General features: G+C 37.8%; 1 protein-coding gene across 1 annotated transcript in view; it reads right to left on the bottom strand.

Annotated features, from left to right (window-relative positions):
• The window catches only part of RYR2 (ryanodine receptor 2), a 470,020-nt gene that overhangs the window by 316,284 nt on the left and 137,667 nt on the right, over nucleotides 1-16,069 (bottom strand). The window contains exon 4 of the mRNA XM_064509351.1: nucleotides 10,207-10,311. Coding sequence (XP_064365421.1) covers nucleotides 10,207-10,311 — 105 coding nt within the window. The remainder of the gene's footprint in view (nucleotides 1-10,206; nucleotides 10,312-16,069) is intronic.

Below are 16,069 nucleotides of genomic sequence, written 5' to 3'. Positions count from 1 at the left end.
AGGTACTATTCCTATCCAGGCTTGAACGAGTGCACTCATGCATATACAGCATCACTATCACGAAAAGCACCCCAAGGTGCTGAATACTTCAAGAGAGGAGCTGTTAGAAAGCAAACCACATTAAGAAAATCTTGAGGAGTGAATTTGGAGATGAGTTTTCTAAAACCACTACAGAAGGTACAGAACCTCCTGGCAGATCAGCACACTGAACCCACTTCAGAGGAAGAATTCCCCCCACAATGTGCCCACTGCAGCTCCTTTGAGACCCTGCTGAGTTCCCTGACAGCAGACTATTTTCTTGGTACTCAGCACTGCAGACTCCATTAATATCCTCCATGCTCTCAGCCTATATAGCACTGCTACATAATTCCTACACTGACAGCATACTGCACCAGCCATTGCAATGTCCTTTACACCAGCTATTATAAAAGACATAATGAGACAAAGGATCTCTCTATTTCTGAAATTTTGCAACCACCTAGCCAGATATTCCAGAAAACTACATTCCACCAGAAGCCACGATAATAGAAATATAAGTTTGCAGGATTCTTTATATATTTTATGAGATGTTTACTTAGTGGTATAAACAATCTGTTCAAAAAAATTGTATAATTATTATTTCAGTTCTCAATATAATTGTATAACTCAGCACAAATAAGTTATAATTTATTTAATGTAAGGTCTTGGGCTTTAGAAATATTCAGCTTCCAGCTGCATGCATTCCAAAAGAGGAGGAAAATACTATGTTTGAGTATCACACCATCTAGGGCCTTGCCTCAGCTGTGAGCTCAGCTGCGAGACTAATGCAAAGTTGGCTTTGTACATTTCAAAACCCCTTTTTCCTAAGCTTAGAAGTGTCAAGTTTTTGCATTCTCGAAAGAGTTATGCTAATTCTTACAAAAGAATTTCACTAAGGTTGTTATGGCAAACACTGAAAAGATAAGAAGTGTTAGAAGTCAGCTATGTAACCTGAATTTCAGTTAACTTATGTCATTGTATTATGACGTAGCCTGCCATAACATCTCCATTTATTACCCTTTCAACATGAACTCTGCCTCATTCAGCATATAGAGCAGATGGTGATCACTTACTGTTTTGTTTCATCCCAATTCAACGTGCAACCATTGTACTGAATATTGATAAAAAGCCTATTCTAAAGACAATGATTAAATGCCATCCATTTTATGGTGTTCATTACTGTAATGTTCATTTCACAAGCATTAGTTTAACTTTTACAGTACCTCAGATGATATATCAATACACTTAAGATTCTAAAGCATGGAGCCATTAAAATCAAAATATGCACAAACCAGTGTGTTTAGTTTGAGATGCCTAGGCCCTGATTTCTAACATTATTTTGCATTCTGTGTGTAGCTTCCATCAACTACAGCCACGTCTCTGAGTCCTCAGCACTGGTACAAATCAATCCCACAGGGTCAAGACATATGAAACCAGGAAACACACAGTTAGAAATCACTGCTTAGCTTACTGACTGTAACTGCTTAGCTTGACTGAGCTGGTTTAAAAATTCAAGGCATTGATTCCTTTCAGGGAATAATCCAGTAGCATTAAGAAAATTACTGGTTTAAGAGACCTTCTCAGCTTTATATAGGAATTCTGTGGCAAAAATGAGAAACCCTTCATGCACTTTGAGACAGTATTTGAATGCAAGTTGGAGGTAGGTTAGTTCTTTTCATCTTTTACTTTGCCTGCAGTATCATTTTGTACGCAACTTCCAATTCCTGCAACGAATGAGCTGCGTGCTTCTAGAAACAAATTTAACTGCAGCATTTCCAGTTTGTCTGTTTCAATTTTGTAATGTTTAATGTTTTTATTTTATACTTTCCTGATTTTTAAAAACAAACCGAAAAAAAACCCTTATAGAAATTCACAGGCAATCTTTAATGAATGCCAGCACTAAGTTGCCATCCTTTATGATAACCAGCTACAGTTGGTAAGAGGATAATACCTATAGAATTCACTGTAAAAACACAGAAACAAAAAATCCCCTAATATCTCATCCAAGCTAAAAGCCTCATAGCATACCTTGGGCTCCCTGTCCCAATCTCTTCACCACTATTTTTCAGCTTTCCTCACAGCTCCTTATTAGACCAATCTGCCAGTTTCATCCACACCACTCGTTTGCAGTCCAGCTTTTCTCAATTTCCTTCCTAGGGCCACATGAAATCTGAACTAGTCCCTGTTTCAATCCGTGTGTTTCCCTGTTTCAATACGTGTGTTTAGTCCCCTTTTGGAGCTCTGCAAAACTGCAGTTTCAGGGAAAATCTTGGTCCCCCTTGTCTTAACATACAGCTTTGCCATTCTGCTTTGGTGGTAGAATTGAACCAGATCCAGTTCTTCCCACGTTCAGACCCACTGCAACACTGCCCAAGTGTTCCAGTAAGATCATTTTGAAGAATTTTTCTGCTTCCAGGACCAGCCTCCAACTTCAGATGGGTTTGTGGAACACCTGAAGGTATCAAACAAAAGTCTACTTCAGCCCTGAACCTCCTTCATTATGAGAATGGCACAGGCACAACCCATCTGGCACAGAGGACATCTGGGAAACTGCAGCGCATTCATCTAGTATGAAATCTTCAGCTTACATTTGTTCTTCACTGAGCTTAAGTAAAATAAGATGTTTTGTCTGTTTTCTTTTAAAGTTTGTAACTTGGCTACATGTAAGAATATTCCTCAGGAGCCAATACTGGGACCAGGACTGTTTCACATCTTCATTATCAACCTGAAGGACAAGACAGAGCCCAACCTCAGTGAGTCTGAGGATGACATCAAATTGAGAAGACATCAACCAGCCGGAAAAATGAACCAGCAGAAACATCACAAAGTTCAACACAGGCAAATGCATTTGAGACATCTAGGAGAGAATAAGGCCACGCTATAGCACAGGCTGGGCACTGGCTGGATAGAAAGCAGCTTTGCAGGTAAGAACCCGGGGGTCCTGTTCAACAGGTCAAACATCAGTCAGCAGGGTGGCCTTGCAGCAGTGAATGCCGGCTGAGTAGAGAAAGAGTGTAGCGAGCAGGTTAAGGGAAGTGATTATTTCCCTCTGTTTAGCACTTGCTTCCAAACATAGGAAAAATCTATTATCACTATGGCATGCAGTAGCAGAAAAACACAGATGCTGTGCAAATATTGGAAAAACGCAGAAAAGCATACATAAAAGTTTGCAATAGGATGTAGGGCAAATAAGATCAATTTTCAGGAAAGTAACAGAGGATTTAACTCTACATTTTATTTTGCATAAATGTAAACAAATTTCAAGCTTATGAGAGCAAACAGGAGCCAGGTTTTTTGTATGCAATTAAATCTAGCAAGACAAATAGCAAAACTGACTTCAAGTTTACTCAGTATTTTTCATTCAAAAGGCAAAGAACAAATGCAGTTATTTGCTTAAAATCATTCTAATACAACATGACAAATACTAGACATCCCTACACCATCCTAACTTATACTATGCATAGCATATAGTGTGATTCAAAATAGAGAAATTGTAACTATATACACTCTCACACATATTTGCTTTCTTGCTACAAACAACACACAAACAGATCCTTACTTATTCCAGTAGCGCAGCTTTTCTAAAAAGGTATCAAAAAGCTGACATTTGATGCAAAAGGCCACAGAAGCAGCTGAGAGAAACCTCTCTGATCCCATAAATAATAAATAAAAAACAGGGACATACAGCTTGTATTGGCAGAAGAAAGCCCAGAGGAGCGGACAGGAGTCCCAAAAACTGGCGCCAGAACAGACCTCTCCTCCTCGGCACATTCCTCATGAAAGGGGATTTTACTATGGCTGGATGGTACAATCAGGACTGAGGGGCACCCCTTCCTCTTCTGGTAGACCAAACTGAAAAGAATACTTTATCAGCTGCTGAGAAAAATTAAAGCTTCTGTGAAAGACAATTTACTAATAGTTCTCAGTCACTTTGATGAAAACATGCAGTTAAAAACAGTCATCTGCATGGGACATAATAACATCTCTCATCCACACAAAAACACACACCGTACTGGCAGCTGGAAGTGAGTTAGGTACCCTCTGTATTTATATATAACTTATTTAGACTAGGATATGGAGTTTAACATACAATCCTGAGGCTCCGAAATTCAATGGCCTCATTTAAGAGAATTATTAAGGATGAGGATAAGAGATATCACAAGACAAAGGTTTAGCATGTTATTTATATCATGGTGTGCTGCTGGATGTATTTCAGAAAATCCAAGCAAAGCACAAGTGCAACTTAATTGAATCATAAGCTTTTAGTGGTCTCAAAAGAAAAGCAGAGGTCTTTTTTTCTAGCCAATACAAAAAGATACATGACTTTGCTGCTTGCTCACTTATCGTGAGATATCCTTTATTACCAAATTAATTTAACTTCCTGTCTCTAGTCACCTTATCTATCTGAAACTTTTTTGATGTCTTTAAAGTAGTAAGAATAGAATGAAATTTGAAACTAGCCACTTGTTAAATAAATCTGGATAGTAGCAGTGTCTTGACTCCCCAAACTCTTCTTTTAAAAAGAACAGTATTCATTTTGAAGCATATAAAATAAAATATCTTTAAAACTTATTTCTAACAAGAGTCAGTAGCAATAGCTATTATTACGGCTACCTTACATGTCCTTTATTTTAATTTGCATATCCTTTTTGCTAAATTTTTATGCTTATGGCTAGTTTTCACACACGGTGTTTGCCCAAGGATGGTTTCAAAAGTTCCAGACAAAAAAGTCTAAACCAGTTGCTGAGACAACTGAGGCTAAGAAAATATATGCTGCTTTTCCACGTCAGATATGTCTAGATACCTTTTCTTTTGGCGGTTCTAGAACTGTCAAACAATTGAACAGAGACTTGGCAGCGAATTTTATAGAATCTGGCATTTCTCTCTGTGACAGGGCCAAATCTGGTCAAAACATAAGCCTTCAAGAGACAGACTGAGAGAAAAAGTCACCTCTGTGTCATCAATAGAGACTTACAGCAGATAAATTTGCCTAAGATTTCATGCATTCTGGCCATCATTTTGACCAAGAAACGGAGAATAACCAGTGTTATCATCTACTTTGCCTGTCAGGTGTCATGGCCGAGATCCATGTGCTGGATCTAAAGGTACCAATCGTCCTAAGAACTTTGAAGGATGATCAGTGTCAATAAGACACTAAAAACAAGAATTATGGCAATCCATAGATATACATACTTGTCATAAAACATTGCTGAAATCGGTAATAGAGTACTACGTACAGGTCTTTTGCCTACCTTTTACAAAAAAGATGTTTAAAATTCAGAACTCCAAGAAGCCACAAAATTATGTATCCCTTCTACTCAACCACAACCTGGCAGCTTCCTTCCCACGTACCTACAGCACGTCTCTGAACAAGAGACAGCAGTGAGAAGGTAAACCTGTACCCACCTGTGCACACCAGCAGCTGATGGAACTGTAAATTGGCTAAGCTCTTCTTTCTTTCTTTTCATTGGGACTCAAATTTGGGTCCTTTTCCCCTACCCAATATTCATCATATCTGGAAGAACATAATTATCTAATGCTGTTTCAAATATAACTTATATTGTCCAGAAAGTTCAGAAGTCACTGAAGAGTACAAGAGTACTAAGAAATGGATGGCCAGGGCTCATTTCCTGAGGGAAAAATATCCAGGAGTTCTGATTTGATTACAGTGTCTCAGCACTTTCACAAGGAGAAAATCCTAAATATTAAAGAGCTCTTGAATCTAGTAGGGGAAGATTTTATAAAAAAAACAATAATCATAAAAAAATCAGACCGGAAGAAAGAAACACAGTTCTAACATCTTACAGTGACAGTGATTATTCTTTGGAACAAACTACATGGGAAATCTGTGGATTCACTCTCTCAAGATCATTCAGTCCGATACGCTTTAGTGAAAAGCAAGATACTGGGCTCATCAGAGGGGTCGCTAGTAAAATTTAACAGTCAAGCTAAGAATAGATGACCTAGAGGCTTTTTCTGATCTTAAATGCTTTATTAAAAACTAAGGATTTCTGTTTCCTTATTTGACTTGCTTTTTTAATCATAAAAAGTTGCACTCAAAAACCAGGTCAAAATAATGACAAAATAAAAGGTTGCAGGCCTTCCCAGGACAGATTAGCTTGCCTAAGGGATGACAACCCAGACTCTGGGCATACACATTATGATAGTCTTTACTTATGGGATTATTTACAGATCTTTTTCCATAGGATTCGTCCCTTTCTCTGCACATAGGATGGTTCTTTTCTGTGCATGAACTAAAAGCAGCACGTGCATATAGCACTGAAGCCCCTTTAACAGGAAGACATACCTAAAGGATACAAGATTTCCTGAAGGTAATTACTATTACAATCTTTTGACAGCTGAATGATATGCTGTGGAATGAGATCCTATCCCTACCTCCACCACAGAGTTTCCAAATGATCTTAACCAGGTCAATGAGACTAAACTGCTCACCAGAAATTGCCTATTTCTTCATTTTTTGTGCTAAGTTGGGACCTAGAATCTGACTTGCAGAAGTAAAAAGCACTGAGAGCTACAGGTGATATAGAGATCTCTGCTTTCAGTATCTAAAGAACTCTGTAGTGTTGAACAATACCCTAAGGAAATATCTTGTTTAAGGCATCTCAAATTGACTGCCCTAATATATGAATATCTGGCTTTTCATCTATCTACGCCATATTTAGGTAAAGAACTGTTCACTTACACCAAAGCAGTGTTTTGAAAACAAATTCATAAATATTTTTGCAGCACTTCAAGTGTTAAAGCACTTACACAATTCACAGCTGTCACAGCTCAGTGTTACTGCTCTTCAGTAAAGATGTCGAAACAGAGCATGTCCACAGAATAAAGGTGATTTTAGGAAGTACGTTTACCTTGTAATCTGAGTAGGCTAAAGAATTGCCACAGCTCAGCTGATGAACAGTAATTCAGTCATTTGCAGCATCTGTTTTTCAGATAGAATTGTAATGAGCCAAGAAAAGCCCTTCAGAAGTCAGTCTGAATGACATTCTATAGATAAGCCATGGAATACATAGGGAACAGTAAGAAATAAACAGAGCACAAAGTAACTACCGAGTGCCTAGGGCAAGAACAAAACTTTACAGACAGGGCACTACTCTACACACATTCTTTCTTAAGAATTTTCACTCATTTTCCACTCTTGCTTTTGATACTGGCTGTTAGTTGATTCAGGACAGGGAAGCAGGGATGCTCAATTGGATGGATCACTAATTTTAAGAGGTATGAAAATTCTCATTTGGGGATTCTTACACTGAGAAAAGCTAGGTATTTATTGCAAAAGTAATGTTGCATATTTAATACATACTAAACAAGAATTAAAATGAAATCTAGTAGGACACTGAATTAATCTTTCTTAAACACAAGGAAAGCTGGTTTATTCTTTCAACTCAATTCTGCATGAGATTTTGTTCATCTTACTGAACCACTACATTATTGCTGACTTACCTATTATCTGTTAAATAAACATAGTATTCAAGAGGTTATACATAATGAAGAACAGCAAAAAAACACAGGAAGACCACTTTAAACACTGATGCCTTAAGGACTTGCAATGTAGGGAAAAGTAATTGAGGATTGAAAAGACCTCCCTTTACAGGATGTTGTCCATTAGAAATCGAACTCATATTGAATCCAGTTTACAATAAAAATCTCTATAGTATTTGCTACACTTTCTTCTCCTAAATGAAAGAACACAGTATTAATATAAATAAAAAATTGGCACAGCTCCTTCTAAATATAGTGCTTCAGATGTATATACAAAATTACCTCTTCTTTTAAAGCTTCAACTATCCACATCAGTCATTAGACTTGAAACTCATAGGTTCTAGCAGTTGCTCAGCCAAATATTAAGCTGCCTACATAAGCACCTACCCTATGATAAGTACCTAGAAGATCAAAGGAAAGCTTTATATATATGTTAATGGAAATCACATACAGATACCAAAAGTTAGTTCTGTTATTTTATCAGGAAGTTCATTTTCAGTCATTTTAGTGTTATTGTTATTCTGGTCTTCCAGAGACTTACTGGAAAGAAAAATAGTATTTTCCCCTGTTTTTGTAATAACCTACACTGTTTCGGCCTTGTCCGTTTAGAAGCCATGATGTCCCTATTTTCACAGAAGCCAGGCAAAATCTACAATAGAAATCTATTCATTATTCAGTGAATACCAACTATCTGGGTTGAAGGAACAGCTGTAGCACACTCTCTTCTGCTACAGTTGGGTACTAGGCATTGAAAGCACAATAAACTATAATAAGGCAACACCCAAAGGACACTCAGAGACTTTACCTTATCTTTCTTGTGCATGTTTTGGAAGAGTAGTGAGTACAGAGCACTGTACATCAGTATAACTCTCAGCACCTTTCTTTAGGCACATATATGAATGTCCAATTCCTTCAAAATTACACAGAGAAACTGCCATCAATTATTGTTTCTAGGAAATACTAGATTACCATCAACCTTGGTCCTTCCAGCTGGGAGTGCGCAAGTCGCATCAGTCACTGGCCCCTGCAAAAGCCTTTTTCTTTTTTGCATATGTCTAGTGCAGAATCTAGTGCAAATCTAGCACAAATAATCCAGTTGAGAGCTCTTTATTCCATGTTCCCTGGATGTGATCTCTGGATTAAGAGTAGATATTCACTTAACAGTTGATCCCAGGACTCTGCTAAAGACATACCCTGCCCTTTGACAGTCGTTCATGCCTTAAAAAAGATCCAACATAAAATTTGAGGATTACTGTTAATTAAAAAACAAAAGTTTGAAATAATTCTTTCACAAGTTCTGTTTTGGCCCTTCTGACAGGATGGATAATTGAATCTTTTTTCACTCTTCAGAGCATGGCCTTGCTCTGCCCTACAGCACCATTCAACATGGTTTCTTTAAGTCGTTGGACCCTGTCCACACTTCATGGGAAAAACATTATTGCTCTGCTTTACATATATTGCTGTACACTCTTAGTTATCACTGCACATCCTTGGTTTTGGATGTGATTTTTGACATTATGCCTGTGCTCATGAATGTACTTTGGATTTTTTCCTGTGCATTTGCTTGCTCTTAGTTTCAGTATTTGCCAAATTGGAAAAGAGGGGTCCCTATCTGGAAGCATGGATCTTCTTGCTCTGATATCACCTCTTCTTTCAGATGTGCTTTTCATTCTCCTTTTGTTGCAGTTAGTCCTTGGAACAAATTTTCAGTGACAGCACGCACTTTGGATCATGCATGAGGCTGTTTATGGACTTCATTTCCCAAATACCATTTTTAGTCTCAGTGCCTGGCATTTTATAGGACTGACTGCTGCATGTTCATTTAAAGCTTGCTTTCTCAAGGCATTCCCAGAGATATCAGAACGATGCTTCTCTCCTGTCAGCTTTCTTGAGACACATATTTACGGTTGACCCCTACTTCTGTTTTGTCTGCATAATTCCTACGCTTAGTGATAAATGTCCCATGTCACTCTTCCTCACTTACAGTTCACAGGATCTGGCCTGGAGCACAGCATTCAAATTAACTCTACAAAGTATATATGCAACACTAAGCTATGTCATAGCATCGAGTGAACTACACAGCAGACAACATAAATTACACTATTTTGATTTATTTGTAAATAGCAGCTTGCTAGTCAAATAGAGTATATCATTATTCCTATTTCTTTCATCCTCCAGTGTGCAAAAATGCGCAATTTCCATATTTCTTCCCCACTACTCATTAACATTGCATCTCCAGTTTTAAAGTTGAATTACTGGACATTTTAGTTCAGGCCACACAGAACGATTTCATTATTTCCACAGACAAACAGCACATAGCCAAGTCACTTTAAAGTTATCTGACAGTCTGACTTGATATAATGATGATATAAATCATCATAAACCTTAACTGTCCTAAAGAGGTGATCAAGCTTTATGTTTCACATTATGAGAGATCAAATTAAATCATTCTTGTAGCTCTATGCTGATCTGCAGCACATTGAATGATGTATTTACAACTCTTGCCAACTTCAGTGAAAGCTGAAAATGGTTAGAATTCCTCAAGACCAGACCATTCCTGTAGTGCAGGAGGAATTAAATGTAAGGAATTCATTATGCTACAGCTTGTACCAGTCACAGTCTGTGGTACAGTGAAAAAATTGTTGGATCTTTCAATATGAAAAAAGTGTAGATTTAATGACTTACCCCTTCTGCCTTTTCCTCTGTGTTGGCCAGCATTTCCTGGAGGGCTCGAACTGACAGGGACTGCTCCAGCACGAAGGTGCAGATGGACAAGTCCGGGGGCACATTCTAGAAGAAAAAAAAAAGTGAGATTCCATTAGTGACAGATCTGCTGAACAGCATTTTCTAATGCTTCTCCTTTCCCTCACTTTCAGTGAATTCAGAAGATCTTCCATATCCTCGAGGCTATGAAAGCCAGTCACATGCTGCGCTGCAGGTTAAAGCATAGCCAGAAAGCAAAGGGAAGTGATTCTTCCCCTCCACTGAGCACTGATTACCCCTGGGGTACTGGGTCCAGTTTGGGACTCCAGTAGAAGAAAGACACCAATAAACTGGAGGCAACTTGACAAAGGGTCGCCAAGACAGTCAGGGCTGCAGCACTTGAGGAAAGGCTGGAGGAGCTGGGCTTCATCTGCCTGGAGCAGAGAGAGGGGAGAGGGCAGAAACTTTTTCTGCAGAAAAGAAAACAGTATACAAATATGCAAACAATATGCAAATGTGTAATCTTTTTAAAACTAGATGTGTCTATACCTGCACCTCTTTTCACTCTAGAGGCTTCTTATCACTGAACTGTAATGGACTCTTCTCCATAATCCTAACCATCATTAATCACAACCCCTTAATTATTTCAGTCATTCAGGGGTCTTTCTGCTTCCCTTTTGTTTCTCATATTCATTCACAGGAAATAAAGGGCTTAAGCACTATGCTTAGATGGTATAGGGGACTGTAGGGGGAAACAAAATATCGTTTTTAGTCTCCTGGTAGTAGCCAGGACTCATCCTTATGGTGGTCTGAGGCTGTGAATACCAAGGCTAAGATGGCACCTTCTCAGCCTTGCAGGGCTGTGTGCTTCACCATATTCTGAGTAAGCTAAAACTATAGAGTCTTATAAATATTTAACTACTTATGACTGAAAAAAAAATCACTCTGCTACTGAAAAGCTAATCTTACAAACTATAATAAAAATTGATAATAAAACTGAGACAGGTTTGTAAGAGCAATGTCTAAGTTACAAGGTAACAAAGGAGAATTAAACTGTGGGGATCTTTTCTTATGAATAGAAGAATATGCAACTCCTACACATATTTTCTTGCCTCCAAAACCTCTTTTCATGTTCTTTGTTCTTATCCTTTTCATGCTACTTGCATACTTTAATAGGAATACTTTTATTGAATACTAGAAAACTTTTTTTTACACCACGAACATTTTTATTGCTAAAGGATTATGTTTATTCAAACCTTGCACGTTGTCTCGCCACGTCTCTGCTGTCAGGGGCCCCGACACCCAGGCTTTTGTCACGTGCATGACTCAGGCTGCTCCCCTCTGGCAGGTTTTCACCCGCATGTGCCCACCTGCAGCCCCAGCAAGGGTCAGCGCGCAGCAGTCGCGGTGTGGACGTATGCCTCTGCCGGCACGGGGCAGGCGCACCCCAGGAAGAACTGCCAACGTATTTAGCTCAGACAGGTACAGCTCCGCTCACCCTTCCACACCATCCATTTTAATGGTGATGCTTTTGAAGCTATCGTTTAGCTAAGCGTTTGGAAGATGAGTTTTCACACTGGCATACAGACACAGACTGGCGGTTCCCATTCTGCACAGCCCCTTCCAGATAATTTTTAAACACTCCTTTAAATATACTTTAAAAGAATGACTTACAGTGCATTTTCATCACATCAAAGCACAAACTAAAGATGAGGAAAGAAAAACCCTTACAAAGTCCTTGCCAGTCTTCCAGTTATCTACTTCACCTCTCATATTATTTTCAGAGAGGAATGGAGGAAGGCATACAAAAACTAAAAGTATTCTATGGTACATGGTAGTCTAACATTCCATATATAAAAATATCTTCATACAAATAAAGTACGTAACAGTTTTCAGTGCCCAGTCTTGAGTGCCCACATATGCTCAGCCTTTGTCATACATCGTATCCTCAGCCTTTGCTGAGGACAGGCCAGATCTGCAGACAAGAATTTTAGTGACTGCTTTGATAGACTACAAATTTGTTATTAAATAACAGAATTTTGAAGGAAACATTTTGCTACAGGCCTACCACCCACCCACCAATGCACTTTTAAGGAATAGCTAAAAAAAAAAACAAAAAACAAACAAACAAAAAACTTCTATAATTAGCTAGAAATTTTCAGTAGTGTAATGGTAATCATAAATCCTTAATTTGAGAGCGCAACACAATTTACACACGAGAAAGACAATCAGTGCTTGAAAGCAGATGTCTCAGTAGATCAAAATAACTATATTGATAATCCTCAACCTTCTCTTCTGCCAATTTTTATTGTGTTCCTCTTTGCTGCAGTATCTTCCTAAATTAAGGCATACAAAAATGGTTCATATTCCCAGTGGGTTGGTTGGTTGGTTGGTTTGTGAAAGAATAGGTAACAAGGTCCTTGGACAGTCCAGAGAATCTGTATCAATTATTCTCTTCTTCCTTCAATCTAAAAGATCAGTGGAAAATTCTGTTAAACAATGGCGGTATTCAAAACAATTTATATTCAATTTATTTTACACAGATCTGCAAAATTAGATGATATGTTGACAGCTTTTAACATAAAATTTAACTGGTAACTTCAAAAGTGAAAAGCAGCACCACTGCTATCTCTCCGAGTTCAAAACACTACTGATTTTCTCTGTTAGTTCTTGTTTTCATTTGATTAAATCTAAACAACAACATAGAATTTTTGTCTAGATGATCTAGTCAGTCATAATTGTAACCTAATATGCAAGTTGCTTAAAAAAAACAAGTTATATAGTGAATAAACTAGAAATAGTATTTTAAATTTCAAAAGAAGATTCAATACTGCTAGGAGAACAAATAATAACTTACTATTAACTTTTTAGATTAACCCTTCATCATGGTTTATAACAGCACCTTATGCTCAGTGAAATTAAACAAATTAACATAGTATACTTCTTGCGTAGCATTTTTAAGGCAAATATGTTACTAGGGTAATAGCTGGATTATTTAAGAAAATTTCAGAATTTTTTACTCTTCCTGCCTATTTTAAACTACACTTATTGTATAGACTAATGCAATTTTCTGTACTAACATCTGTAGAGTAAATTATGCTTTACTCCATGACAAGCAGATGCGCAAATTAGATAATGATATCCTATATTAAAAAGGTGTTTTGAGCAAAGCTTTTGAAATGCTTTTTAAAAATATCTCCAACTCTAGTCCAACCAACAAAAGAATCCGGGATACTGGACATATTCATTATGCACTACTTCAGTTTTTACTGAGTTATTATTTACAAGCATTGCTCCAGTATGCTGGCAGCAAAAGCAAAAGGTTAAACTCCAAATTCTTTCCTGCTGTTATTCTGATGATCACACAGCACAAACAAGCCACAATAATCTATGACCTGCTCATATGAAAAAAACTGTGATACTGCAAAATAAAAACTTCAGTCTCTCACGAATACTAGTGCAGAACTGAAGAGTAATAAATCTCATCTGCAAACACTATTCTGTTTCTGTTAATAAGCAACCTTACTTCAGCTTTCTCTTCCTAACTATTTGCAAACTGCCTAGTTGTTTTTCTAGGCTCATGGTTGTTGAGGAGTTTTTTGTCTTCTCTACCCAAATTGCTAATCAAGTAGATCTGCAGGTGTTTCATCTCTAACTGTATACTAAATATTCACACATCAGTGCCTAAAAAAAGCACCTAACTAGGCAGCCCAATTTCCAAAGCATCCAGAGTTTGTATGACTGTCAAAAAATGAGATGTGGGTGTTCACAACTTTTGAGAAACTAGTACATTTATTAGATACCTAACTTTGAGAATCTAGGTGGGAGGATTCAAAAATGTAATTTTAGAACAGAATTTAAGCATAACACCTGTTACGCCTATTTGTGGAAGCAGCCTGGAAGAAACTGAACCCATCATCTATTTTCAGGTTATATTTCGATTTATAAAGCTCCCTCTTTTTGGCAGTCCCTTTCACTTAAATGAGATTCAGGCTGGTGACAGTGATGAAACACACCCAGCACTGCCAAGTAAAAGCAACCATTTCTAGGGCCCTCTACACAAGGGCATAGCTTTCCACGTTTTCAAGCTTGTTATCAAAAATATGGACCCAAAATATGGACATGGCTATGGTGACTAGCTCTGTCAGCCAAATAAGATGAATCAGATTCACCAAATCCCAAAACAGAAGAGACAGAGAACAAATTGCAGGTCTTAAGATTTCAGTGCTACAAGAGAAGACATTTCAAAGACAGTGTCAAGCTCCTGTAGATTCATCAGTAGCAGACCATGCAGTGGAGAGGAAAGTAGGATGGCAACAGCCAGCTACCAGTGGGACTGAGGCCAGGTCCAAATCACTGCAATCACTCCATTCTCAAAGCCCAGCTCCAAGTCCTCAGCAGTTCCTTCAGATCATAGAATAGTCATCAGCATCCATTATTCTACCTATCTTGTTAATCTGGCCTAAACAATTAATTGCTTTTAGATTTTTTGAAAGATTCTCCTCTCAGGGTCACATTTACGAAGTTCCCCTACTTCATCCACATTTTTGAGCGCAGAATTCTCTCACAAAGACGTGTTAGGTTTGACATACACAGTAGTGAAAAAGTCTTGATACACTTGGTATTACCACGAGGAGTTAACTAGCTTTCATCAACAAATGAGTTAGCACAGCAGTAAAAACTGAAATCCTTTCCTTCTCTTCCTTCCAGATAACAACTGTCATCTGCTTCCAAGCGACAAGGATACAGTCAGCGGGGTTGCACTGGAACAGTTCGTTAGCAAAGAAAAATGTTACCTGCAACTTCATCTGTACAAACTGAAAATATAACAACATGCAGAGGGAAACTGCTTCTTGTTTTTGTTTTTTGGTTTTTTTCCTTCTCACACCTCTAAAAATTCATATGAAATCTGTTTCCACCGAGGTTTTTGTTACGTAAGCACAATTACATTCTTTTCTTCTATGTTTGTAAACAGTATCAAAGTTTTACATTAATTTTTCAGTTTCTACTGTTTGAAAAAACTTCATTCCTGCGTGCTCCCAAGGGCCACCAGGCTAGTATTGACATAGGCTACCTGTGCGGAAATCCTGAGTTCTAATCCCTGGTATGATGTTTACTTTCTTTCGGGATTTAGGGCCTCATACCATCCTTCTTAAAAAGGATAAATAAAGAATATTTTTCTCCAATCCTCTAGCTCTCTCTCTCTGGTCTCTTTTTGAACCCTACATAAGTTCTACATGCCTACACTAATGAGAGCTATTTCTCTTTTTTATTTGTTCTCTGAAAAATTAAAACTCTTAGCAATAGAAAAAAGTGACGTGGGGTAAGGAGCCATACACCTGCCACATTACAGCCTCATTGGATAAACCAAGTCAATCAACTCGACAGCCATTACAATACACAGAGCTGTAACCAGAAGCTTAGATGAACATTAGCTAATAGTATATCACCATAATGCAGTGTAAATGTGTTAATTTTAAAGGTAATTAAGAAAATTCCATGCTAATTAATCAAAAAAAATCTCATAGGATCAACAGCGCTACACAGGTTCCAGGCACACATCCAAATTAACCAAATATTTTTGTTTAACTTCATGCTGATCCTGCAAATTCTACTTTATTATGCTAATATTATGTGTATTGTTCAAAACTTTACAGCTCCCTTTTACTTTTAGAGATTATGTTGTATTTGTAGCTACTGCAATGAGTAATGGGAAAATCTGGAATATTACCATTTGGGAGTGTACTATTGCTTCAGAAATCGGAAAGAAGCAGCTAAACTGTGATTCTTGCAGCATCAGAAAATATGATATTCATAAAAGACCCGTTTGCCCCTTCTGGAAAGC

This window comes from Dromaius novaehollandiae, chromosome 3, assembly GCF_036370855.1.
Source record: "Dromaius novaehollandiae isolate bDroNov1 chromosome 3, bDroNov1.hap1, whole genome shotgun sequence".
In the NCBI taxonomy this organism is placed as follows: domain Eukaryota; kingdom Metazoa; phylum Chordata; class Aves; order Casuariiformes; family Dromaiidae; genus Dromaius; species Dromaius novaehollandiae.
The sequence above is the reverse complement of the archived record's forward strand: the minus strand, read 5'-3'. Positions and strand labels throughout refer to the sequence as shown.